Source organism: Ixodes scapularis, unplaced genomic scaffold (genome assembly GCF_016920785.2).
Source record: "Ixodes scapularis isolate PalLabHiFi unplaced genomic scaffold, ASM1692078v2 PGA_scaffold1__304_contigs__length_218370807, whole genome shotgun sequence".
NCBI lineage: Eukaryota > Metazoa > Arthropoda > Arachnida > Ixodida > Ixodidae > Ixodes > Ixodes scapularis.
In genome coordinates, this window is record NW_024609846.1 from 7,236,581 (window position 1) to 7,249,677 (window position 13,097).

The following is a 13,097-nucleotide window of genomic DNA, read 5'->3' on the forward strand; positions in this document are numbered from 1 at the left end:
AAATGTCCCGGCTGCGCTCCTAATTTCACCGGCACAAAAGCTATGGGAGGCCACTGCGAGCGAGTCGGGAGAGGAATAATTGAGGCCTATCGGATGGCGACAAGCCCGCAAAACATAAGCACCGCTTTCATTTCGCTCTCAAGAAAGGAGATTATCTTTCTGAGGCCCACAATGGAAGCCGAACGCTGACAGACTAGTCAAGGCGACAAGGTCACCGGCAGAAGCGGCCTTTCCTTTCATTCCGTTCCACTTCATTCCAGAGAAGGGCTGGGATTCCCCCGTCCCTTATTTCCCTACTGTTGAACAGAACGGGATACACTCTCTCCCCTGTAGCTTTGGCTGTACAGCGGAGTATATTTTTTTTTGTTTCCTTTATAAGTTTTTTGTTTTTTTTACTCAAAAGCGTTGAAAATGCAGAGGGAGCTTAGTTGCGTTGTTGATTCCCCTTCGACCTCGCCTTTTGCAAATCCTCCCCACCTGCTTTTTTGTCTTCGTGTGGCTGTCGGCGAAAGCGACACCCGCTTGAAACAAATCAAAAGGGTGGAGCGAAACGCATGACCTCTCTATGTAGGACGCGTAGGACAAAAACGTTTGGACGAAAATTTGTCACGTGAGTCTCTCTGTCACGCTGATGGGATCTCTGCGGCTGTTGTTTTCGCCGTTTGCCCAGTTATACAAATAGGCGGGCCCCGTAGGTCCGGTTTTCGAAATGCGCTCTTCAGTGTTCTGTTGCTTTCGTACGATGCAGACGCGGCCGTGTTTTTTTTTTTTTTTTTTTTTTTTTTGTCGTAAACGGCTGGAATATTTCTATGCTAGTTTTTTGGTAACAGGCATGTTTTTCACCGGAGTTCGTGGAATTTTTGTTATGTGCTTGTTGGACATGCTTCGACAAAAACTGCACTCCGCCGACGACGAGACGTCAGTTGAATGTGCGCAACCTCCTTTTTAAGTGTGTTTGTGGGGTGCCTGAGTTGGATTATGCATCTATCAAGGGCTACATGATATCGCTCTTTTATTAGTAAGTGCCCTGCAAGCATGATTCTGATAGTCGTCCTGCTTTCCTCTCAATCTCCGCGGTATTTTTGTGCGATGAGTTTTGCTTGGCATGAGGGCAGTGTTAATTCTGTTTTATAATTTGCTTTTCGTTTTACAGAGAAGTGTGACCTTTGTAAATATGTCGACAATACACTGTGTGTAATCATAGTGGTTTAATAAACTTCTGGGAGCGATCGAAAAAATTTTGTTTGTCCGTATAAGTGATTGGATATGCAACAAATGATATGCAACGTACACATACTTGCACGGCGTTCGGCCAATACGGAGCAGACGCATCGTAGAGTATTCGGACAATATTGCGCGAACACTAGGCCGGGGCGAAACGGCTGTACTGCAATGCTTGCCGGATATCAAACGGTGGTGCGAAATTGGACATTTGAGCGATATTGGAACCGACTTCCGGCCGGCACTGGCACGATACTGCAAAGTATTGCCGTGCTGCTTGGGAACGGAGGTGATGACATTTGACCATCATGTTCCCAACGCTTATTTAATTTAATTCTCTCCTGGGGCGCCTGAAAGAGCACTTCTGTGACACACCAGAGATATTCCAAACTTGGGCAGCCCTCTTGGCTTTCTTTGCCACTTTTGGCACTTATTTGGCACTTCAGTGGGTAGCCAGACAAAAGCCACACTTCGGCATGCCCCGAATCGTCAAATTAAGATTTACTGCGGCAGTTATGGCTCAAGTATGGCACTACTTTGGCACTCCTGTGGCGGACCACAGAAAAGCCAAACTTTGGCATGTCTAAAATACCAAAATTAGGCGTTGCTCTGGCAGCTCTTGGTTTACAATTCGGTAGTGAGATGTCATACAAAAAAGTAATTTGAATGTTGGATAATTTTTTTAAAGCTGTAGTTCGGAATTAATAGGTTTCATAGTGTGTATAGGAATAGGTTCCATAGCATGTGTAGCGTGTGGGATGACAAGGAAGAAGTCTTGTGGAAATAAATGACAGCTGTATGCTGTGCTGGTTTTGAGACGGTGGTGTCTATGTTCCTTTTTGTTTCCTTGTCTCAAGGAAACAAACTTTTGACAGCAAATTTTGAACCCTGCACCAACTTTGGCGCTCCTCTGGCGGACCAGAGAAAAGCCAAACTTTGGCACGTCCCAAATACAGAAAATAAGCGTTGCTCTGGCAGCTATGGCTGAAGTATGGCACCAACTTTGGCGCTCCTCTGGCGGACCAGAGAAACGCCAAACCTTGGCATGCCCCAAATTCCCAGATTAAGATTTACTATGGCAGTTATGGCTCAAGTATGACACCAACTTTGGCGCTCCTCTGGCGGATCAGAAAAAAGCCAAACTTTGGCACGTCCCAAATACCGAAATTAGGCGTTGCTCTGGCAGTTATGCTCAAGTATGGCACCAACTATGGCACTCCTTTGGCCTATCAGAGAAGAGCCAAACCTTGGCATGCCCTAGGAACGCCCAACTAAGGCTATATTTAGGCACCGTACTTTGGCACTGATGAGTGCCATGGTGCGAAAACCTAACTGCGCCAAAGCTGGGCCCTTATGTTTGCCAGACCTTTGCCCAAGTTGGGCATTCCTCTGGCGTGCTACCTGGGTAGCTTCAAATGTTTCTCGAAAACGAAATGAAAACATTTATTAGTCGTGCTTTCAGTTTTTTTCCCGAAAGTGTGTCAAATATTAATTACGCCTCTTATGTCGCGATTGTTTACTAATGTCTCTTGATAACTATATTGAGTACAAGAGTTAGGGTGTAGTTGACTGGTACTTTATTGGACAAACTTTGTTCAATACAAGGCACCGATGAAAAACACTTGTGAAAATCCGCTTCACACAGGTGCGATTGTTGTTCCACCCAAAGTTAATAACACATCATGCAATCTTGTTGATGAGACTATTTCAATGGGAAATAGCCTTTATCAGCTCGTCTCTTGGTATTAGGAAACTCATTTAACTTACAACATGATTTTCGCTCAAACTTAATTGTTCATTTCAATATTCTCCTTTAGAGAGAACTAAAACAGCTAATATTTAATATTTTTGAAGAAACAAAACGCCCCGTGTTCAAGAGCTCATATTGAAAGAATTAAGGTAGAGGTAATGTGCTTGATAACAAGTTATTTTTCATCCGCTAATAAGTGCAATATTACACTTTTTTTTACACACTTCTTACCTCTTACAACACATTTCTTATCTTCATTACTCTTCGGCGGCTGTAGTAGTAGAGCACTAAAAGCACAACACGTCCTCGAAGTTTTTAATTGTTGCTGGAGCTCATAAGTTTCAGGTGCCTTACACTGCATTCGAGGTGTCTGCCAGTAAATATTTCGTAAATGCTCACACAAAAATTTTCGAACTTTTAATGCAGTCGTGAAACAACAACACTCTCTTTTACTTGTAGATGAACATCCAGTATTTTGCCAAAACAATACTGATAAAACACTTAAAACGCTGATATTGATGGTAGATGCGGCGGGATTATATATTAAAGAAGAAAACAAGAAAAAAAATATATAACACATGTCTAGAACTCTCTCTGATCAGAAATACTCAATACATACGCTTTAAAGCTATTTCATCAAAATTATATAAATGTTAAATGTTGCGAAAAATGTTCTACAATATTGATTACTAGAAAACAGATAAAATTAAAGAAAAAGAAATTACGAAACGTTATTCTTAAAGTCTATATTTCTTACACAAATGCCTTTTTTTTATTCTTGTTTGTGACTTTTACACCCAGGTTCATTCTCTGGTGCTTTTTTGCGCTGCTCTTGAACCAAAAGCTTAGTACAGTTTCCGATTAGTTTTTTGTCGCTAAGGCATGCTAACGTGTGCTTTGTCAAAATTAGTTAAAAATAACAGCTTTATTTTGCAGAACGACTGCCTGGATTATCTTTGGAGCTTACATTCGATAGTAATGGAGCAAACACTTGGCCGTAATATTGAAATCAATCGGACGTTCTTCGGAATACGAATTGTTTTCAGTATCAAAAAAATATGCATGATCACGAAAAAACATTCATGAGCATATTCACACAACTTCAATCTGTGAACACACAATCGTGCTAATACCCCAGATCTAAGAACACACCATGCACAATGCAGAAAATGAAGAAGGTGAGGTACGAGAGACACCAAACCCAAATGACTCTGCACTCCCGCTTTGTGGGAGCTCTGTTGCGCAGCACGTCTCTTCCCAAGGTGATGCCCGCGATAATGCCAGCGAGGTGCGGGAGAGCCACGATGTCGTGCTGACTCCTCCAGCGCAGCGCTCCGTAGTAATCAACGGCCGTGAAGGTTGTGACTACCACGATGCGAGGGACGTTGTTCTTGAACTGGCCGTAGTTGAAGGCGACATCAGCAACGTGAGCCCAGAGCACTGCGTAGATGGCTCCAGATCCGCCCACCATGAACGGGCTCTTGCTCAGAAATCCCGTCAGAGCAGTCATCAGGGAGCCTAAAAAGTAGATAAAGGGTATCTTCCATGCGCTGTGAATGGCGCTAAAAGGCATACAGGCCAGGACGTGGGCAACTGTGTTGCTGATCATGGGAAAGGTGTCGATCTGAAGCAGGACGTAGGAGAAGCAACGCCAGATCTCTACCTGACGCTCTGAACTCATGATGAGTTTGTCGTCGTATCTAAAGTAGCTGGTGGCTGTGGCCGGATTTGGACAGCACCAGGTTGAGTGGTACACCAAGGTCACCAGCTGACCGATGCAGATAATGGCGTACATGGCTACCGGCAACAGGAACAAGGGGTAGTCAATCATCGCAATGCGCAAAACCCTGGCGTGCTGAAGTCTGTTGACAAAGATGCTGGCAACCACTTGAAAGAATCGGAAGGCGCGCCTCTCTCTCGCAGTTCGCGGCTTACCGAGTGTCGCAATGGCCAGAAATTCCTCGAGCGTGAGTGTCCCTGTTGGATTCCAGGAGCTTAATTCGAGCACTTCGTCCAGGATGCTTCGAGGGCAATCTGGCATTCTCTTCAGTTTCGACGCCAGTTTCACAAGACCAACGCTTTCTTGTTTAGTGGCCGAATAGAACACTCGAGACCAGTAGTCGATCTTGTCAGTCCCAAAGAACTGGGCAAATTTTTGACTGGGCTCGTCCATCGAGGTATTGAACATGAATTCTGGGCTGACCGTTGGAAACACCATTGCGGCTTGCATGCGTCAGCGTGATGACTCGTCTGCGCAAGTCGGCGGGAGTATACAGTTCTTGGTCGCACTGTCGCCCAAACATCGACTCGGACAATTTAGACAGACCGTGCGAAAAACAGCAGGGACCACGCAGACCGTGGCACCTTATCGCGTCCTGCGAGTTGACACATGGAGATTAGGTTTCAGCGCACCGTGCATTTGCATAAGGGGCACTCATCAGAAATTGCCGAGATCGAATTCGCCCGGTTTGCAGAAAAGAACTGAAGAAAAGAGGAAAACATTCCGGGATCAATAGGGGCTGGCTACCCTGAGTACAACACTTTTTTTGTCGTTTTTGTAACACTCTTCAGCATTTATGCTCTAGACTAGATAAAAAGAAGAGATGCCACTCAGCACCTGGTAGTCCCGTGCTGGCTGCCGCTCCTTGCGCTCAATATGTCCAATTTCCTTGGCGCAAGCCACGTCAATATTTCGAGAACTATCTCGTTACCATTGATTATAGTCATTGGGGAAGGCAATTTCTAAATACGTACTAAGCGTCGCTCATTCAAGACAAAAAACACGACAAATAGTCATCATGAAAAATGTGAAATAAAAAATTATAATATTTGTAAAATAATAAAATTGAAAATGTAATTGTAATAAAACTGTAATTGTAATAAAAATGCAATGGTACTGAATTGTTATAAAATATTAAATTCCGACAATTGTAATGTATGTACCTCCTTCTTCTACTTGAATAAGCATCGGGTTACACTCATCCCTTAAAACCGCCGCTGAATACATTATCCTGAAGAAAACGGGTATATCATGCGCCGTTTTTCAACACTGATTCTAGCATAAAAAGTAGCTTGTATATACAACAATCTGACATGTTATATCTACGATACATATAGGCACATATTTCTAACTGAGCTGTCAGGGTTACATATTAATTACAAAAATATGTTTGTTGGAGCATACTTAATCGACGGGATTGATTTTGCGTTCATCTAATAACAATATAAATAAAACAGATTGTAGTTTTCCCGGCATCACTATTTTCACCTGAACAATGCTCATACAAGCGATTCTCATTCAAAACCAAAAGCGCGCCTGCTACGGCCTTCATAACCCTTCCGTTTTCATAGCAACCGAAGCCCTTTATTAGCACTGGAAATAATTAAACAAAAATTATTTTGTGATACAATATCACATTTAAAAGAAATAATCTGGCAGTACAATTTATTTTCGTTCCAGAACAGATGATTGCTTCTAATCTAAACATGGCTTGCATTGGCTTCATAGCAGTGACCATTTCTGGGCGCTCAGCGCGTATGCCTCCTGAAGCAGGTATTTCAAAATTAAATTTGTTTTTCTCGACAAGTACAGGTGGCAATGAACACCAGCACAATACATGCAAGCCATGTATTGTTTCCTATTCGCGGCGAGAAATTTGGCTGTCGCCGCCTCTGGAATGTTTTAACAACCCAGAGCGAGGATACCTCAACTTCCTCTGCTAGTACAAGCACGTGCAGTGCCAAGCTTTTATGCACTATGAAAATTAAAACATAGACGCATGGGTAGCACATGCACTACCCATAGTGATGAAAACAGAAGCGCGCCTGGTAGCCCCAGACCAAGCTTCTCACCGCAAATAGGCAACTAGCGCTGCTACAAGTTTTCTTCTCATTGCCTTGAAGGACTTCCCTTCAGCTCGAAGAAAATCAGAGGTAGAAATATTTCCGCTTGTCACATTCTAGAACAAGTTCAGCTGGACGCAGTTGGTTTGGTGGCCTCCGTAGTTAGAGGGTGCTTAAAACCGCAATCACACTGATCATCGTAAATAATAGAAAATACACAGCGTTCCTTTAATGCAAAGACGGTGAGTGTGCAGTCGAGATGGTGACAGTTAATCATGACGTCTAAAACCCGCGGTATTCGAATTTGGGTCCGCTGCGTGCGAAGCGGGAATGGTTAGCGCTGAGCTTCGCCACAACGTTAAAAGTTCCGCTCTATACTTTAGGGGCTTTGTAGCTCCCAATACCCACTAAACCCGCACTCTGGGTAGTAGTAGCAGTAAACAGTATTTATTTGCCCAAGCATGTGTTAATGACTGGACGGGAAACCCCTAGGGTCGCTCCGCCAGCCACCCCTCAGAAGGCGGCCTGAACCCTCTGGGATTTGGCGGCGTCTTCGGCCAGCTGGACTAGTTGGTTCTGCACCGAGGGATCGGAGCAGAGGAGTAGGGTTTCCCACCTCTCCTGGTTGTCGATCTTCTCCAGTAGGGGGTGAGACTTACGGTCGATCTTGCTGCACTCCCACACCATGTGTCGGAGGTTGGCGTGGCCGCCACAGAGCTTGCAGTTTGGCTTGTACTTGTCGGGGTACCATTTATTGAGTAGGGAGGGGCTCGGGAAGGAGTCCGTCTGGAGGCGGCGCCATGCCACCGACGTCCTCTTGTCCAGCGAGGGGCGCACGGGTGGATAGCGTAACCTCTCGCCAGTGTAGTGATCGAGAATGTCCCTGAATGTGACCAGCCTGTAACTCCGCGAAAAAAAAGCCAGAGAAGGGTCCAGCGGTTCCCCGGCCCGGTGAGCGAGTTCTCGGGCCGCGCCGTGTGCCTTCTCGTTGCCGGGGAGCGACGAGTGCGCCGGTGTCCAGATGAGCTGTACTTTTGTTGACGTCTTCTCGGGGTCGCCCAGGATCTTGAGCGCGGCTGTAGAGATTCTTCCTTTGGCGAACTGCCGGATGGCTTGCTGCGAGTCGCTGACGACGATGCGTGCCCCCCGGACTCGGATCGCGAGGGCAATGGCCACCTCCTCCGCGACTTCCGGTTCCGACGTCTTGATACTGCAGGTCGAGATCACTTCTCCTTGTTGGTTGACCGCTGTTGTGACCATGGCGCCCCCGCCGGCTCTAGCAGCGTCCGTATAGAGGACGCCCTCCGCGATGCTTAGCCGTTTCTGCAGCGCCTTGACTCGCGCCGCTCTGCGTTCCGCGTGATGCGTAGGGTGCATGTGCTTTGGGATGTTTGGTATGACGAGGGCTTCCCTGACCCGCCTAGGGACGTCGGCCTTCTCCCCCGTTTGCCTCTCGTAGCGGATTCCAAGGCTGGCCAAAATGTGGCGCCCCGTGGCACTCTTCGTCAGCCTCTCCAGCTGCGAAACACGCTGAGCTTCTATGATCTCCTCTGCCGTGTTGTGCAGACCTAAAGCCGCGAGCTTCTCGTTCGAGGTGGTGTCCGGGATGCCGAGTGCTCTCTTGTAGGACTTTCTGATGAGACAGTTGAGCTTGCTCGTTTCCGTGAGGCCGAGTTTTAGGAAAGGGAGGACGTACGCCAGCCTACTGACGACGAAAGCGCGTACCAGACGCACGAGGTTCTTCTCCTTCATGCCAAAGTTTCTACCGGCGATTCTGGAGATGAGGCGCGTAATTTGGTACGCAGTTGCTTTTAGCGACGCTATCGTTTCGGAGTTGTTTCCGTCGGCTTGCATCCTAAGGCCTAGGACTCGTATGCTCCTGACCGTGGGGATTCTGTTACCCTGGGCGTACAGCTCGATGTCCCACGGTAGCTGGCGGGCACGGACCGGCTTGAGGAGGAGGAGTTCGGACTTCTACGGGGAGCAGGCAAGGCCCCTTGGCTCGACGTAACTTTCCACCGCCCGAATCGCTTCTTGCAGCGTGTCTTGTATAAAACCGTCGCTGCCACCGGTCACCCAGAGCGTGATGTTGTCAGCGTAAAGCGCACTCTGGAAAAAAAGAAAATGAACGATAACAAATTGACTTTGTAACACTGTTTCACTCGCTCCGAAAAAAAAAAAAAGAAGAAACCAGACCTCTGTTAATCCATAGTACTGTCGCAGCGTTTGCAGCGGCACGACATTGCAAAGTCATTGGGCATCCACGTAGCATTCACGCACCCTTTGAGCAGTTGGGTCCACTAAAGTCACTGGATCCTGGGAAAGTAGCACCAAGCTGCCTATATGGTCTCCTTTTTGGTCCGTCATATGAGCAATTTCTCCTTTACTCCTCCGTTCTTGGTGAGCCGATCTAAATTCGCTGGTGTCGGGTAGCTTTATGGAGACATTTTTTGTACACGGAGATCTTTCTATCCACATACCGGCGAAACAAGCGTACATCTTCGTACCACCACCACATGCTGGGTCGGTGCTTGGAGGCACTGAACAATAATTTTACTGTTTTGAAGTACGCAAGAAGAACAATATAATTGTAAGAGCTCTGTGGACATGGGCATGATTGATAAGTATATCGCATACGCAGTACCAAAGACGCTTATATTGGTGAGGAACGCTTCCAGTACGATGATGCTCCATGGTGATCTTGGAGCGACTGGTTTAGAACGACCCTCTGGAAGCTTCGAAGATTTTAATGGGTCGAAATGGCGATTTACATGGTAACGTAGAAAAATTCTATCTGTCCTCGGTCCAACATTATTTGTGTCTACAACCCCGGACCGGTCGTCTCTGGCCGGGGTTGCTTCAGGTGCGTCATGCACCCAGCGTCCCCTTCCCAGCCAACGAAGGCTCTGACCTTCGACGTCTCCTGCCCGCCGGGAGCGTCTGTGGATTCCATCTTCGACGGGGCCACGGGCATTGTCGGCACTGCCGAATTGTTTTCTGTACAACACCTGGGAGCAAGCGACTTCCAATTGTCCGTCACCTCGTCGTCGGCCAAGAGCCGCATCGTCAACGCCGGCGCCCTGAGCATCGGTGGAACCCTCGTTTCAGTCGTCCCCGTCGGACCGCAAGTAACAGCCATAACGTGCCTCTTCTTGCCGGTCTACGTCAAGAGCGAAGCACTCGCCGCTGCCCTCGCACCTTACGGAAAGTTCCTGGACATGCACTTTGGAGTGTACCAAGACCACCCTACCCCGCGGACGGGCACGCGCTGCATACGCATGAAGATGAAAGAGTCGACGCTTGTCCCGAATTTCCTCCGCGTCTCCGGCCATCGGGCAACCTTTGTCTACCGCGGCCTCTGACGCGTATGGCGACGGTGCCAGCGGGAGGGCCACATCAAGGCGGCCTGCAATTTTCCCTACTGCACCCGCTGTGCCGCTTTCGGCCACGACTCCGCCGGATGCGCGGCCGGTTGCCGACGTTGCGGGGCGGCCCACGCGACGGTGGACTGCACCCAACGTCGCACCTACTCGTCCGAGGCCGGCCAGAGCCTGGACGAGTTCCCGGCCCTAGCATCGACCCCTCGGGATGGACTCCCTGCCACCCCTTCACCTGCAGCGTCGAACGCACCCGCCCCGACACCCGCCGTTGGCCCCACCGAGTCTACCGCGCCCTCCCCCTCCATGTCCACCGAGACAACCTCGCCTGAGCTCGATGCGACGACACCGCAGCCAACGCCGGCTACCGCCATGGCCACGGGTGAAGAATCGAACGCGACAGCAGCCATGCTTTCGAACGCTCCGGCAACCACAATTTTGAACGACGCCAAGAGCAGCGTTCCACTCCCCTCGAGCTCCTGCTCCGATGAAGCGGCGATACAACTCCAGTCCCCGACTGCGCCGGAATTTCAGTCCAGCCCGAGTAACTGGAGCGACCTCGCGGAGGGCTCGGACGAGGAACGCCTCGTCATCCAAGAGACCGCTGGGGACGCCGCCAAAGGAGTGGAAACCCGCTCAAGACCGCGTCACCGAGAACGACGCCGCAACGCAAGCCTGGAACCGCGGAGACTTCGCAGCCGCAGTCGCAGCCGACATGGTGGTGCTGAGGAGGGGAAACGTGTCCTTTCCAGCAGCGACGAGTTCGTGACCCCGCAAGGCATCCCGCCCGCCGTAGCTCGCCTCAAGCGCTTGCGGAACGACTTCTCTTCGCCCGCTGGAGGTCCCAGCAGCCAGCCATTGCCCGAAACACCTTCGGATTAATGAAGAGCCGGTGACTCCTTTTCCTCTTCTTCGCACGGCTACGGGTCCTCACCCTGAATGTCCAGGGGTTCCGCAGTGCGACCAAATAAGTTGAGGTTCTCCAGCTTGCCCGGACTGTCGGTTGCGACCTCCTCTTTCTGCAGGAGACAGATTTTGTTGGGCAACGCGACGTCACCCTCTTCAAGCAGCGTTATGCAGTGGATTGTTTTTGCTCTTTTGCTACTACCCGGTTCTCTGGGTAGGAATTCAAGTTTCAAGTTTCAAGTTTATTTTCTCTTCAATGAAGAGTGGGAGGATGGGAAAAAAGCAGTAGGAACTGCTTGACAGAGTCTCTTCCTCCCCTTCGGCAGCAACAGCAGAATTATTATTTTTAATCGCGCGCTCATGCGGCGAAGCTCGTGCTGCTTTGACCCCGAAGGCCGATTCATCACAATTGATTTTTTCCTGGACGCCGCCCGTTCTCACACCGTGTGTGTTTACGGCTCGGCACAACCCTCGGACTCCACGGCATTTTACAAGGACTTGGATGTTCACCTCCTCGACGCGCACCACTGCCTGGTACTGGGATATTTTAACTGCGTCGTCGACTCCCGGCGCGACATCAGGGGACCAGTGTACGGCCGCATTACATAGAACGTCCGCGAATGGAGACGGCTGATTGGATATTTCGACTTGGTGGACTCTGGACCCTTCTCCACGGTGCCACTTTCGAGCACACCTGGCAACGTGGTAGGTCAAGCAGCCGCCTGGACAGGGTCTACGTCGCCGAGACCCTGGCCTCAGCCGTTAAGTTTGTGAGGCTGTGGACTTCCCACCCGCCATCGGTCACATCTCAGACCACCGGCCAGTGCTCGCGGAGCTCTGTCCGGCTCCCTCGACCGGGCACCAACGCTTCTGGCGTTTGGACTCCCGCGTCTTGCGGGACGCGACGAGCCGCGACCGCCTGTAGGAAGTTTTGCGCCGGTTTCTCCTTCGAGTGACGCCAGATCCAGCGAACTGGGGACCGCCTTTTAGAAATCTGGCGGGCGGCGTGCGTGACGGGGGGCCGTGCCCTGCGCCTGCGGCAAGTTGAAGAGCTCCGCGAAACATCGCTGCGAATCCGCATCGTACGTCGCGGGGCGCTGGGACCCCCCTTTTGAGGGGCTACCGGTCGCAGCTCCTCGACCGGTACCAACGCCTACTACGGGCGTCGACGACAGCAGCGACAGTTCTTCAGGGGAGGGCGGACCCTCCTTCCACCCAGAAGTGCTTCGCTACACATACCGCACACAGGTGAACGAGCGGCGAGTCCCGCCCTTTCCAGTTCCTCCATCGACGCCTCTGCCTCGCCAACCTTTTGTCCCAAGCTTCAGCTCCTACTTCGAGGCCCTGGCGACTTCGGAGTCAACGATAGTCCGCGTGACCCTGGCCACTCACCCTTTCTTGCACGACTTCCCCAAAGTTCCACCCACCACTGGCGATCACCTGTTCAAGCCTCCCAATGCAGAGGAGGTTCACAACGCTCACCTGAAAATGAAGACTGGATCTGCGCCGGGCCCGGATGGATTCCCGGCCGAGTTTTACCTCACATTCTGGGATGTGCTTGGGGAGCATGTCTGTGCAGTCCTCCGCACTTTCTTCACGGAGCTCCGCCTGCCGGAGTCCTTCAGGCAGGGCAGGATAATCCTGTTGTCCAAAGAGGGAGGAGACCCCAGCGACCCAGGGGCGTGGCGACCCATCACTTTGCTCAACGCAAGTTACAAGCTGCTCGCTTCGGTGCTTGCACAACGGCTGCACGACATCCTCCCGGACATTGTAACAACGCGCCATACGTGTTCGGTCGTGGGCCGCAGCGTCCACACACTGTCATCACTCACGAGAGACGTGCTTCACTACACGAACTCCCGCTGCCCCAGGGGTTTGATTGCCCCCCTGGACCAGGCGAAAGCGTTCGACCGGGTTGAACACCCTTTCCTTTCCGCCATGCTCGACGCCTTCGGTTTCCCCCGGAAGATGTCCGCCTCTTCGAGGTCCTGTACGCTGGC

The 13,097-nt window shown here is 50.2% G+C and overlaps 1 protein-coding gene across 1 annotated transcript; it reads right to left on the minus strand.

Moving 5' to 3' along the window:
• Positions 1-4,097: 4,097 nt before the first annotated feature.
• On the minus strand, positions 4,098-5,189 carry LOC121836014 (rhomboid-related protein 3-like). Its single transcript, XM_042290620.1, has one exon. The coding sequence runs from the start codon at positions 5,187-5,189 to the stop codon at positions 4,098-4,100; it is 1,092 nt and encodes a 363-aa protein (XP_042146554.1).
• Between the last annotated feature and the right edge of the window lie 7,908 nt (positions 5,190-13,097).